Source organism: Plodia interpunctella, chromosome 29 (genome assembly GCF_027563975.2).
Source record: "Plodia interpunctella isolate USDA-ARS_2022_Savannah chromosome 29, ilPloInte3.2, whole genome shotgun sequence".
Classification (NCBI taxonomy): Eukaryota; Metazoa; Arthropoda; class Insecta; order Lepidoptera; family Pyralidae; genus Plodia; species Plodia interpunctella.
The window spans coordinates 1,789,509-1,801,859 of NC_071322.1; the positions used below are offsets into that span (position 1 = coordinate 1,789,509).

Consider the following 12,351-nt stretch of genomic DNA (forward strand, 5'->3'; position numbering starts at 1 on the left):
CGATGTTGGTAATGTATCATTACCAAGATTCCACTTGATATTCCACTAAACTGCCACCATTAGACGTTTAAAAACTTTTTCATTTTAAAATCAAATCAAATAGTATATTTATCGAACGGCGGTCGGCGTAGTGACAAACTGCAAGAAGGCTACGATTATAAAAATTCCATGTCTATTTATCAACAGTCATCTTTTTGACCTCTTGTCCTAAGACTTTCTTAGCTTTCCTCTTGTAATAATAAATTACATATTAAATCATTACACAAAGCGAATGTGACATGACAAGACGACAACACCATAATAAGCTGCAAAGCCATTTTTGATGAAAATATTAGTCAAATACATAAACAAATTATCTCGAAAATATTTATAATATATAACTATTTCAGTGCTCAACTATAGCTTTATATATTGTATATTTATTCTGTTTTTACGTGGCCTTAAATTGACGCTTTTGAACCATGTATATTTTAGATATATTTTATCCTTTTTAAACTTAAAATATACTATCCTATTTCTAAGACTACCTTTGTCTGCAGTAGTTATTGCGCACTATCTAGTTTAATAATCCACCCACGTGTTGATAAGATATCATATGTACAGTCGGACTTATACAATCAAGCTACATTTGAACCTTATATCAATAATGTATATGGTTCATAAATGACATTGAACCATAGTAGAAGTTATCGCATGAGTAACTTCGATCGATATAAATTTAGTCGTAGCCTAAATGCTGATGTTTTTGATTCCTAGGTTTCTCTGTACATGGTCTAGTGTGCGCGTAATGGAGGACAATTAATTTATTCGATTGGTCAATATGGTGTCTTCAGGGTCTGAACAAAAGTCCAGGAACAAGCATTTTCACATAAATCATTTTGCCACTATTACAATGTATATTACACAGCATAATTTTCAGTTTAGGCTTCAATTTTTTCGCGCGTTCTTTTTTCTTCCTACGGTCCTGTGCCAGTCTCATCCATCACTTTCCCGTAACCCAAAAGATATCTGACCAGCAGCTGGTGGTTTACCGACCGGCCTCCGACCCTGTCTCGGCCACCACTGTTTCACTGCTTTGGTCCATCGATGCTTTTGGTCCATTATGTCCACAAAGTGGTATAGTATTTGTGAAGTTTTGTATCTATTTTGTAGGTAATGTTATTAATATTATTTATTGATTGAAATTCGTTGAGTCTGCTGCACGTCGGGTTAGGATGTCACGTGAAGAAGAGTGGTCATTGTCCCAGGGTTGTCAAATATTTTTAATTTAAAAAAAAGTTCATATTTTCTTGTAGATTTTATTAATCCGATGGGAATATTTCATGAGTTTATTGTCAGTTCAATGTCAAAGGGTGAAAATAATTTTCTGAAAACATGTTTGTTACGATGCAAGCAAGGAAACCGGTAATTCCACTGTTTATAGTTAGCAGGTAAACATGTAGTTTACAATGGTCAAGTTCAAATATGAGTGTGCGGATTTTTATACTATTTGCAAACTATATTTGTTCAGAACTTTCAGATTTCATTAGTAAAATAAATGACCTTTAAAATATCAACTCTATAACTATAAACAAGAGCTAACGTATTTATAACGCATAATCTTTTGTTTTATCGCTGTGTCAATAACCTATCGTAGAAGTTCAAGGTCGCGAAAACGGTCGTTTCATACAGCTTCGATGCTGGCTTCAGTGTGAATCGACATCATAAAATATGTTTGTGTGTGGGAAATGAGTTATTTTTAAATACGCAACCCTATTGCAGGAGACTCGTGTATGAAAACTCCGCAGTTGCCAGTTCGTCGCGAGAACTGAGCCGGGTAGACGCGCAGCGCGCGAAAACGTAAACAAAAGGCATTGTGTTCGAAAGTTCGAATTTTGAATTCAAATCGCGCGGTATTCGCTCTTATTTTTTTACTTTCTTTTTTTTTCTAAGATTATTTGCAGTGAAATAAGAAATCGTTCTGTAGCGTCATTGTCGTTAGTTTATCATAAACATTGCTATTTATCAGCTTGTTTTCATCGAAGTTTTTCTGATGTCGTATTACAAATTCATATTAGGTATATAGTGTCTTATTATTTTCATATATGCAAGTATTATGTTATATCGTCACTTCAATATTGTACTTGTTATTTACTGTCATAGGTTAAGCAAATTCACTTTGACGTAATTAGGCTTTCCGTTTCTACACAATAGACTTATTTGAATATAAATCATTTTGAATTGATTATCCACAAATTTTCCTACAAATTCCAGCAATTTTATTTTAAACTTTAAAACCGTTGAAATGTTCGGTGCATATAAATGTTAACCTCTTATACTGACTTATACTGTCAAACATTTAAAAGTGTAAAGTAAAAAAATCGAGTAAAACTAATATCTTTCTAGAAATTTAATTGACCATATCATTTTTAGTCATTTTAGAACCTCATGTGTTTCTTTTAATATGAGTATGTAATTATTTGTAATGTTGATATAAATAGATTAGATTTTGTTTTGATCAAAAGCAGACCATCAAATACAGTCTTGTTTTTCTCGCAGACAGTCGTCGCACTGAAGGTCGTATTATAATAATCCCTTTGTTTCCCTAGACAGTTTCATGAAGTGACGTCGCTGGCACGATACCACATAAACTTGGAAACTTTTCATCTCAGTGAGTAAAAGTGACTAAATGACAATGTGTTCGTTACGGTTTTCCGTTATTTCCGGACTGGCAGCCACGTAAAAGTGACAGATCATCAAAATGACATCTGTCAAGCGAAAAAAGCGGATAACGTTAACAAATCAGAGAAGGACTTGCGTACCATAGTTAAAGTTTAATTTTTAAATCTAAAAAGCCTTTTTGAAGGTGTGTTTTGATCTCACAGTGCTCAATAGTAAAGACTGATTAGCAAAATGATCGCTTTGAAGAAACTGTACGGGGATGAGCTATTGAGACTAGCTTTGGTCTTGAGCTTGCTCAAAGCCAACCCAAACGACTACTTGGAGAGAGAGACCCAGTTGATTGAGGCAGGATTACATATATCCAATGGCTCGGACTGGTCTTTGGAGCAAGAAGCGCGGACACTGATCCGACCGCGCTTCATCCATCCTAAATCCTTGGACAATATTCTGATAAATTATGAAAGACAGCTCTTTGAAGAACTCAATTCCCTGGGTCGCTACGCCAACTCGTACAGTGAAAACAATGACCGGATATATAATCGGGCGATTCATACATATTTAGTGAATAACGTAGCCACCGATACAGTCGCCCCTGTGCTTGCGAATGCGTCGGTCCCGGACGAGAGTCCCGACAATGATGGAGTCTCCGCTGATGATAACGTAGCTCAAGAAATAAAAGTCTCAGAGGAAGTTAGCAATGAAAATGCAGACTCAGATATTCAACCGGAGCCTCAGCCGGACGCAGTGGTCACCTTCTCAGCTGATTTCTTGAACAACCACACAGAATCTGACATTTTTGCTGAAATAGCTACGAGGTCATTTGATGTTAACGAGTTTTTAGTGCAACCCAGTGAAATGCAGATCAAAAAGGAACCGGAGGAAGCCAATTCCGACCTGATTGAGGTCAAAGTGAAGAAAGAAAATGAAGATCTATACAGTGATAATGCCATCGACGATTTCGTACCATACTTCATGGCAAAAGCTGAAAAATTCGAACTGGATGATCCTGAATCTATATACCATCAAAACATGGCCGATTTGCAAGATTACGGGGAATTATTCGAAGACATGAAAGATTTTAAAACAGAAATAGATATTAATACTAAAAAGCAAGATTTAGAGCAGTTTCTGTTGGAAAATCAGCCATTGGATTCGGAAATATTTAATTTGGCGCCAATGTTTGAAGATGAATTGGTGTTGGATATTAAGAAGAGAGAGAGGGCGAGCACAAGTTTCACATCAGCTAGTTCAAGTGGAGTGAGTGATATGGATTTGTCGCGGTCTGAGCTGCAGGATGTGAAGTCCGAATCTGACGAGGGGCATCACAGTGGCGACGAGCTTACGCAAGAGGTAAGTTTTGCATGTTTTTTTTACAAAATCTTCTAAATTTCTTAATCTTGAAAAGGGTACAGTCAAAGCATTTATTCTTTATCCATATTATAGTAGCCCTTCACTGGCACTTTTTCACGTAAAATTTTAAATGATATTCTTTTTCTAAAAAGCTACAAACAGTGTGCCTAAAGGGCTTACGTTAGATTTTTTTTTCTAATACCACATACATGCTATCTACATGATCAAAAACTTTATAAAAACATGCTATGATTGTGATCGATGTTTTTTGTATATTAATACAACGACATGTAAAAGTTGTAATTTTACACCTATAAAAGTTGTAATTTTAGTTTAAATCTAGTGTATTTGCAAGAAATTCCTGAGTTATAGATTGATTATTTATCGTTATCGTACCGATAAAACGTAAGAAAGACGTAAAAATTAAATGACGACACTTCCATTGTGTTCTTTTGTCGTTTCATCTTGAACTTTGCAGCTATGATAATGGAAACTATAATGAATCCCTTGCATAAGGTAGCGTCTAATATATAGAGGCGATTTTTATTTTTCGAGCCGAAATAGCAGACAAATTATATTAATTCAGACCAGCATTCATTAATTGCCATGCCATTGGCTTCATTCAGATCTATAGAGCAGCAGGAGAATTTCCACCAAGAATTCCCGATAATAAACCTTTTAATTTAACTAAAATTATGTCCATGAAATATGAGGCAAGACAAGTGCTAAAACATGTCCAATAATTATCAACACACTTGAAACAGACAGGTGTGATGTAAAACGTTATAAAGAAACACTAGGTTTTTTTATTTATTTGGGAAACGACGTTATATAGAAAAATCATAAAAAGTAACTTAACTATCACAAAAACCATTCTAGTTTTCACTAATTACTATTACAAATTTATCGAACAGATTCTAAAATGTTAGTTAGTTTTTGATACAAAAAACAATACCAACATTTTAATTATTCTTCAATAACTTGGGCATCAAGTCACCAAAATATGTTTTAAAATATAAAATTTCGTTCTTGTGTCAGTAATTTCATCTGTGTATCATCATTATTCACTACACAGTATGAAAAAAGTCGCTTCTCGCTGTCTGTACGGTTATATTTTTATAACAATCCAACGAGTTTTGATGCGGGACATTTTAATAGATAGTTTGGTACCTGGGAAAGGTTTATATGTATAATTTATTATGGTTTTACCCGAGCAAAACCGGGACGGGCCGCTAGTGCCACACCATAAAATCTTACCCAGTGTAAAGACGTGATTCATTATGAACATTTGCACATTTGTACTATAACAAGTACGCTAATATTATTATATAGAATCTAACATAATAGACGCGACTGAGTGATTTCTTACCGACTCAGATTATAGCGCATCTAGTATAAGTCATTATAATTCACGGATTCGTCCTTTTTAATGTTGCTAACATTTCATATTTTATGGACCAATCTGTGAATTATAATGACTTATACCAGATGCACTATAAACGTGATTTTCACCAACTTTATGTGTCTCCCGTGCCAGCATAAAGACAGTAAAAAAAAATGAAAACAAATTAAAAACAAATTACTGTGAAAGCCGCAAGCGTGAATCGCATATCACGGTATCGCATGAATGTCAATGCAATGTAATAATAATAACTAAAAAGCGTGAATACACACGTCGATTGCTCATATACTTGGCGCAGTTAATCTTATAAAACACGCCTGGTGTGTCCGAGCGGCGAAGTGACACGTGAGGCGCGTTTTCATAAAAATCCCGTTTAAGAAATCAAAACCGGTAGGTAGTTATTTGTTAGGCAAATTAAAAACCCCCGACTTTCAATATTCATTTCGCTGCAACTTTTGAACGGCTGAATCGATTTTGATCAAACATATCTAAAAACCACCGCATAAAAATTAGCTATCAAATAGGATCACCCGTTGATGAGATACGGTGCCACGTACACAGACAGACAGACACTTATAACACCATTCTTTTTCCGTCGGGGTTAAATACAAAGCTTCCCGCTGTCTGTCCCTATGTATGCTTAGATCTTTAAAACTACGCAACGGATTTTGATACAGGATTTTTAATAGATTTTTGACGACCTCGGTGGCGCCTCTGAACCAACAGATCCCAGGTTCGATCCCCGGTCGGGTCATGATGGAAAATGATCTTTTTCTGATTGGCCCGGGTCTTGGATGTTTATCTATATATGTATTTGTTATAAAATATAGTATCGTTGAGTTAGTATCCCATAACACAAGTCTCGAACTTACTTTGGGGCTAGCTCAATCTGTGTGATTTGTCCGTTGTGTGTGAATATATTTATTTATTATGTATATATTTATAGAGTGATTCAAGAGGAAGGTTTATGTGTTATTTGATATGTTTTTATCAGAGCAAAGCCGCTCTTAATAACAGAGATGTGAGATTTAATTAATCTCTCCAAATCCTTGACCCGATTCGGAAATGAGGACTTGCATTCGCGGCAACACTGCTTGGCATCGCACCAAGGTCATATTGTGCACTTACTTTCAGTTACCTACCAGGGATTAAAAATAAATCTCGATAACTTATGGGCCCATGAAGATGAAATTTGGAAAGAAGGTACATTGTGACTAGGACACGTCCGCTAAGAAAGGATATTGCGAAATTCCATTCCCAAGGGGATGAAAAAAGGGTTGCCAGTTTGTATGAAAGTTCGTCATTTTTGAAGTGAGACACATGACATTTTTAATTTAAATTTGCAATGATGTAGGGGTGTAAATTTATGCAAAACCTTATTATTTTTGAAGAGCGGTCCATGAAATGCACGCGTTACGGGAAGCGGGAGTGGAACACGTAGCGGGCAATGGAATGGGGCACTTTGCGGGATACGACATGGGACAATTTGCGGGAAACAAGACACGACAGGTTTTAAAACGATGGACGTAGCGGAAATCGTAGCGGGAAACGGGGAATGGAATTAATGATGACAAAAAATACGAATTTGAACGTACACAGACAGCGGCTCACTTAGCGGTCAAACTTATAACACCCGTCTTTTTGCGTCGGGGGGTTAAAAATACACTGTGCTACGTAGTGATGATAGCGATAAATATTTAGTAACACGCTTTATATTTTAAAGGTGGCAACATTGTCTTATTCTAGGTGCAACAAACAAGGTCGGCGAGTGCATGGATTCACTTAGTGGGTCATGATAGTGCAATGTAGGTCACGCAGTATGCATCGTGGATTTGTTGTATTCGTATAGCAGTATTGCCAATCGACTGCTAGTCGACTTATCGATTCTTATCGATAGTTAACGTTATAGATAAGCTGTGGATACTTCTCTCTTTTCTTCCTCGTCTTTGCGCACGTTTCGAACAAATTAATTATGTAATTTTGAAAATTTGGCTATGATTTTTATATCGCCCGCTTAACGTCAACTCTCTTTGGGAGTTTGCTAATGATATGTATGTATTCTTTATTCGCCTCGTACGATATCCACGGGAGGATATGGAGTGGTCCTATTCTAGGGCGGGACCACACTCCTTTTTATGCTAATGTCTATAATAATATGATTAATGTCTGTTTGTTTCTTCTTCTATCACGTCCAAACGGAGTGATGAATTACTTAACGTGATTGTGAGGAAAGGTGGAGAGAGACCTTGGTTTTTTTTTCGCCGCGAACGGAGCCGCGGGCAACGGCTAGTTTAGAATAAAACAATATTAGGTTCCTCGCAATGTTTTTCGTCACCGGAATAAAATGAAAATACCCATTAACTTGTCAGATATACAAACTCATGTGGCACGAGTAGAATTCGAACCTGGGACCTTTCGATAACAGGACTTCTTCACCATTGAATCAACAGTTACGCGAAGCAACAAAGTAATTACAGAATTAACATTTAAAAAAAATATATTACTAATTTATTAAAATTAAAAACGGTCGATTCGTGTTTTTGATTATTTTTCGCTGTTTGGTTAATACGTCTCGTTGCGGGGTTCTTGACCGCGGGGTCGTTGAACTCTCAAAACTAACCTCGTGATTCAATACAAAATATTTGCATAGGAATTGAGTGTTTTTGTATAAATAATAATAAGTATTTGACTAAATAGGTCTAGAGTTCGTGTGGAGTGTGATTCCGCATTACAATACGACCAGTTATCCTTGCGCGGGTGTCGTAGGAGGCGACTAAAGGACTTGTCTAGGTGATAGACAATAATAACATAGCCAAGGAACTGTACAGTAAACCGTTGAGGAGTTCCCTCGTAGGGAGCCGATCCTGGGTGCACCATCAAGTGCATTTTTACAAAATTGTGAATATTTCAAAAACGGCTTAACCGATTTTCTTGAACCCCACGAACTTAAAAATTCTATTGGCAGATCCTACATACCTTTTAAATTTCATCAGAATCGGACCAACAACGGTTCAAAAGTACGCGTACAAACATACATACAAAAAATGTGGTTTTTGCCCCAAATGTAGATTTCGCTTGTTTCGCTCGCTCGGTCAATTAATACATTATCATGAAAACTGAAATTACTTCGAAAATTTCAACATTGTAGGACCTATTGAAAACTTGCAAGATTTGTTAACAGACAAACAAACATAGGGACAGGTGAAACCTAAATAAAAGCTCGTGGAAACCTAGCAAGTACATTCCACAGCACATCAACCTACCCAAATTCAACGCAAACACGCTTTTATTACCAGGGACCGGACAAGCCGTTCGTTTGCTTAATCCTTTGAAAAGCTTTTCCATATTCTTGTGTAACCTGTTCAATGGCTAACTCAATCCAATGACTATCCCATATGGTGAGGTTAACCCTTTCAAAGGATTTCCCATATGATATGGCTAACTCTTTCGAAGTGGTAACCCGTTCGTAGCGCTTACCCTGTTTGGCTTACCCCTTAAATGCCTGCGGGGGGAGAGGGGTGTAGTTTTCATCACACCCCGCTCCTGTGCAAATTTGCGTAGCTCCGTGTGTGAAGAGTCTAAAAGACACGAAACGACACATTGAATCGTGTAAATAATAACGCACCGCTTTACCTCACGCTCTTTGTAGGTATTTATTGTGCATTCCAATATATTCAAATTAAGACCGTATGGCCTGAGCTTAAAGCATAAATTAGCCTGCTATCTGAACGGGTAACCCCTTCGTATGACTTACCTCAAAAGAAAGGGTTTTGTAGTCGTTGATATAGCGCTTACCAAAGCAAATTGAACGGGTTACAGCACCGAACGGCTTTCGAAAGCAAACCCATTCCAAAAACCCCTTCAAAACCCGTGAAAGGGATAGCGGTCCGGTCCCTGGTTATTACCGCGCCATTGAGGTTCATGCAGGATAACTTGATGTACTGTTGACTGTACCTGGTAGCCGGACAAAAGGTCCGGAGACCCTTACAGAGTCTAGACTCCACTAGGTCGATGCCCTAATCGTCTGATGCTGAGCCATTCACCCTTGGGGTTCGAAACTTTTGGAAAAAATTATCGCTCTTGTACAGTCAACTTGACAAGTAACCTAGTTACTAGTAATAACAGCGTATTCGCGTTGAATTTGGGTAGCTTGAGGTGCTGTTGACTGTGAGAGTGTGAGAACTAGTTACTTACTAGTTCAGAACCAACCAACACTGTTCAAATGAGTTTCTTTCGGCATTTCTTCTCGGCAATGGTCGTTCCGAAATGCCAGTAGTTTGTGAGAAATTACTATTTCATATAAAAATTATCGTGAAAAACTGCCTGTGAAGGTTAAATTTCTGAAGAAATGATTTGAATTTGAAGCGATATCAAGAATTTGTGATCTAATGACTTTACTTTTTAACACAGGTTAAAAAGTGAGAATTAATTTTAAAAGAAAAAGTTTAAACAGAAGAACAGTATTGAAACACCCCCTCTTCTTGCAGAGGGGGGGGGGTTGAGAAAAGTAAATAACACGTGCGACTGGCACGTGGCATTGTGCCACCATTCTCACCGCGTGCACCTGAAAACGAAAGTGTACGCGTTGACAATAATTTAAAAATAGAACACCATAAATGGCCATCTTTAAACCCGTTCTAAATTCAAATTTACTTGCCCAGTAAAGACATTGTATGGAGAAAATTGTATAGAGGTGCAGGGGGGACTATCATGAAACAAACAATTCGCACGTCACGTACACGATATGGGAGAAAGAGACAGCACGTTTGTATGTTTCGTGGTAGGCTTTCAGATTTCAGCCAAAATCACCATTAAAGAGATATACATATATTTCTTTCAAAGACGCTGACGTCTATAGATTTTTCGTATAGATCGTTCGTTGCCGTCTCGTCTCCCACACACCGACTCAACCTTGAAACATTTCGACCGCACCTGACCTTATTTTCAAGTGCAGCAATAAATATTTACCCTATATTGTGGTGTTTATAAAAAAAAAACCTAATGTATTATTTTGTTTTTCTGAACTAGACTCGCTCTAGGTATCCGCTGGGAATTTTATTTAAATAAATAATGTATTAATTAATCTAATGCCGGCTTCACACTATCGCGGACCAGTCAGGTCGCCTTCGATTCGGCATTGCTGGTTAAAAACTTAAAATCACACGTTTTAGAATCGTCCAAACGCTCCATTCTAAATGAAAAGACACTCTAACGTCACGATAGATATAATTAGCGAAAAAAACTGTGTTACCATAATGATTGTGTTTATGGTGATGACTTCTTAATACCACACCATCATAATAAACCATAATAAAAAAAGTTGCCTGTGTCCTAAAGGTTTCGTCTGTCTCTGTGCTAAATTTTATCAAAATAGGTTGAGTAGTTAGAAAATTTGTTAATTTCAAATTCAAATCATTTATTCAGAAATTAGACCTTCACATGCACTTTTTCTCGTCAATCTTTATATTTATAGTTATTTCTCACAAGCTACAAACTACTGGCATTTCGGATCGACCACTGCTGAGAAGAAATGCCGAAAGAAACTCATTTGAACAGTGTTGGTCCCTATCATGCCAGATCGGCTTACCATTATTGTTTCTTACAATGTTTTTTTTTTCTTTCTAATAATATATAAAAGTACATAATGTACATAGTCAAAAGGTATATCAAAACAGGTTATGATTGTGATCCGAGTGCTGATTATAATATATATATATATCGATGTGAAACACAATTAACTTACATGAAAATATATGAGAAACATTTGTTGTTGTAACACATATATTTCAAACAAAAATACAGTTCTTTTCTCTTTATAAATATATATACTAGCGGTTCGCCCCGGCTTCACACGGGTAAAACTATAACAAAAAGTTGCCTATGTCACTCCTGAAGGTTTCGGCAATCTCTGTGATAAATTTCATCAAAATCAACCATCAGTAGTTTTTGAGTTTATACATTACAAACAAAAATACCTACAATTTTCTCTTTATAAATATTAGTATGGATATATGGATAATGTGGAAGTATAGATAATGTGCTAGTTTAGTTTGATCTTGTGTATATAAGTATACAAATTGTGTATCGTGCGCGTATGAATCAGTTTCGAATGTTATCTCGATTAAGTCACTGTCATTCGATGGTCGAAGTCATAATTTTGCTCCCGCGCTGGTATTGATTTTTTAAAAATCAAATCAATCAATCATAATCAGCCATTTTAATGTCCCCACTGCTGGGGCACTGGCCTTCCTTACGGATGGATAAGGAGTTTGAGTCATGACCCACCACGCGGGCCCATTGCTTATTGCAGCCACAGCCGGAACTAACTACTTTACGTGGCTTCTGAAGCACTATTACTATTAGCTACAGATAATTTTTCATAATATTTTTAACTAAATTAACAAATAATTTATTTTGTGTTAGGTAATTAAGTAAGGTAATTATGTATTGTATAGTTTCTTGCTTCTACACATCAAGCTACCCTGTATGAATCTTTGTAATAGCGGCCAATTTGCAATGTATTTGAGTAGGTTGATGTGCTATTGACTGTACGTTCCACAAATCTTCATGATTATTAGCGACATAGACACTTACCCTTCTTACGAAATATTGTGTAATAATATGTAATTGCGTCTTCTTTTGTTTTTGGCGGATTCGGTATACATTGTTGGTTTTTCAATGCACTATTATTAACTACGCAATGTTTACACATTCGCGTGCATGTGTCAGAGTTCGGTGATAGTGGCACACAGATCGAGAGCTGGCATAATAAAATTAAGCGCTGAAAATATTAGTAGCGCCATCTTTTGTCGAGTAGCGGAGTTAAATTGTGTCAGAGTTTGGTGTTAGTGCCACACAGATCGAGAGCTGGCATAATAAAATGAAGTGATGAAAATATTAGTAGCGCCATCTTTTGTCGAGTAGTGCAGTTAAAACAA

General features: G+C 36.7%; 1 protein-coding gene across 17 annotated transcripts in view; it reads left to right on the plus strand.

Moving 5' to 3' along the window:
- LOC128682010 (segmentation protein cap'n'collar-like) overlaps positions 1 to 12,351 on the plus strand; it is a 111,218-nt gene that overhangs the window by 17,548 nt on the left and 81,319 nt on the right. For 11 of the 17 annotated variants that reach the window (XM_053766440.1, XM_053766451.2, XM_053766449.2 and 8 more), the window contains exon 2: positions 2,589 to 4,011. The exons of 2 other annotated variants lie outside the window; for them this stretch is intronic. In XM_053766440.1, coding sequence (XP_053622415.1) covers positions 2,893 to 4,011 — 1,119 coding nt within the window. In that variant the 5' untranslated portion in view covers positions 2,589 to 2,892. 4 more of the 17 variants (XM_053766436.2, XM_053766438.2, XM_053766437.1 and 1 more) reach the window with 4 other exon arrangements.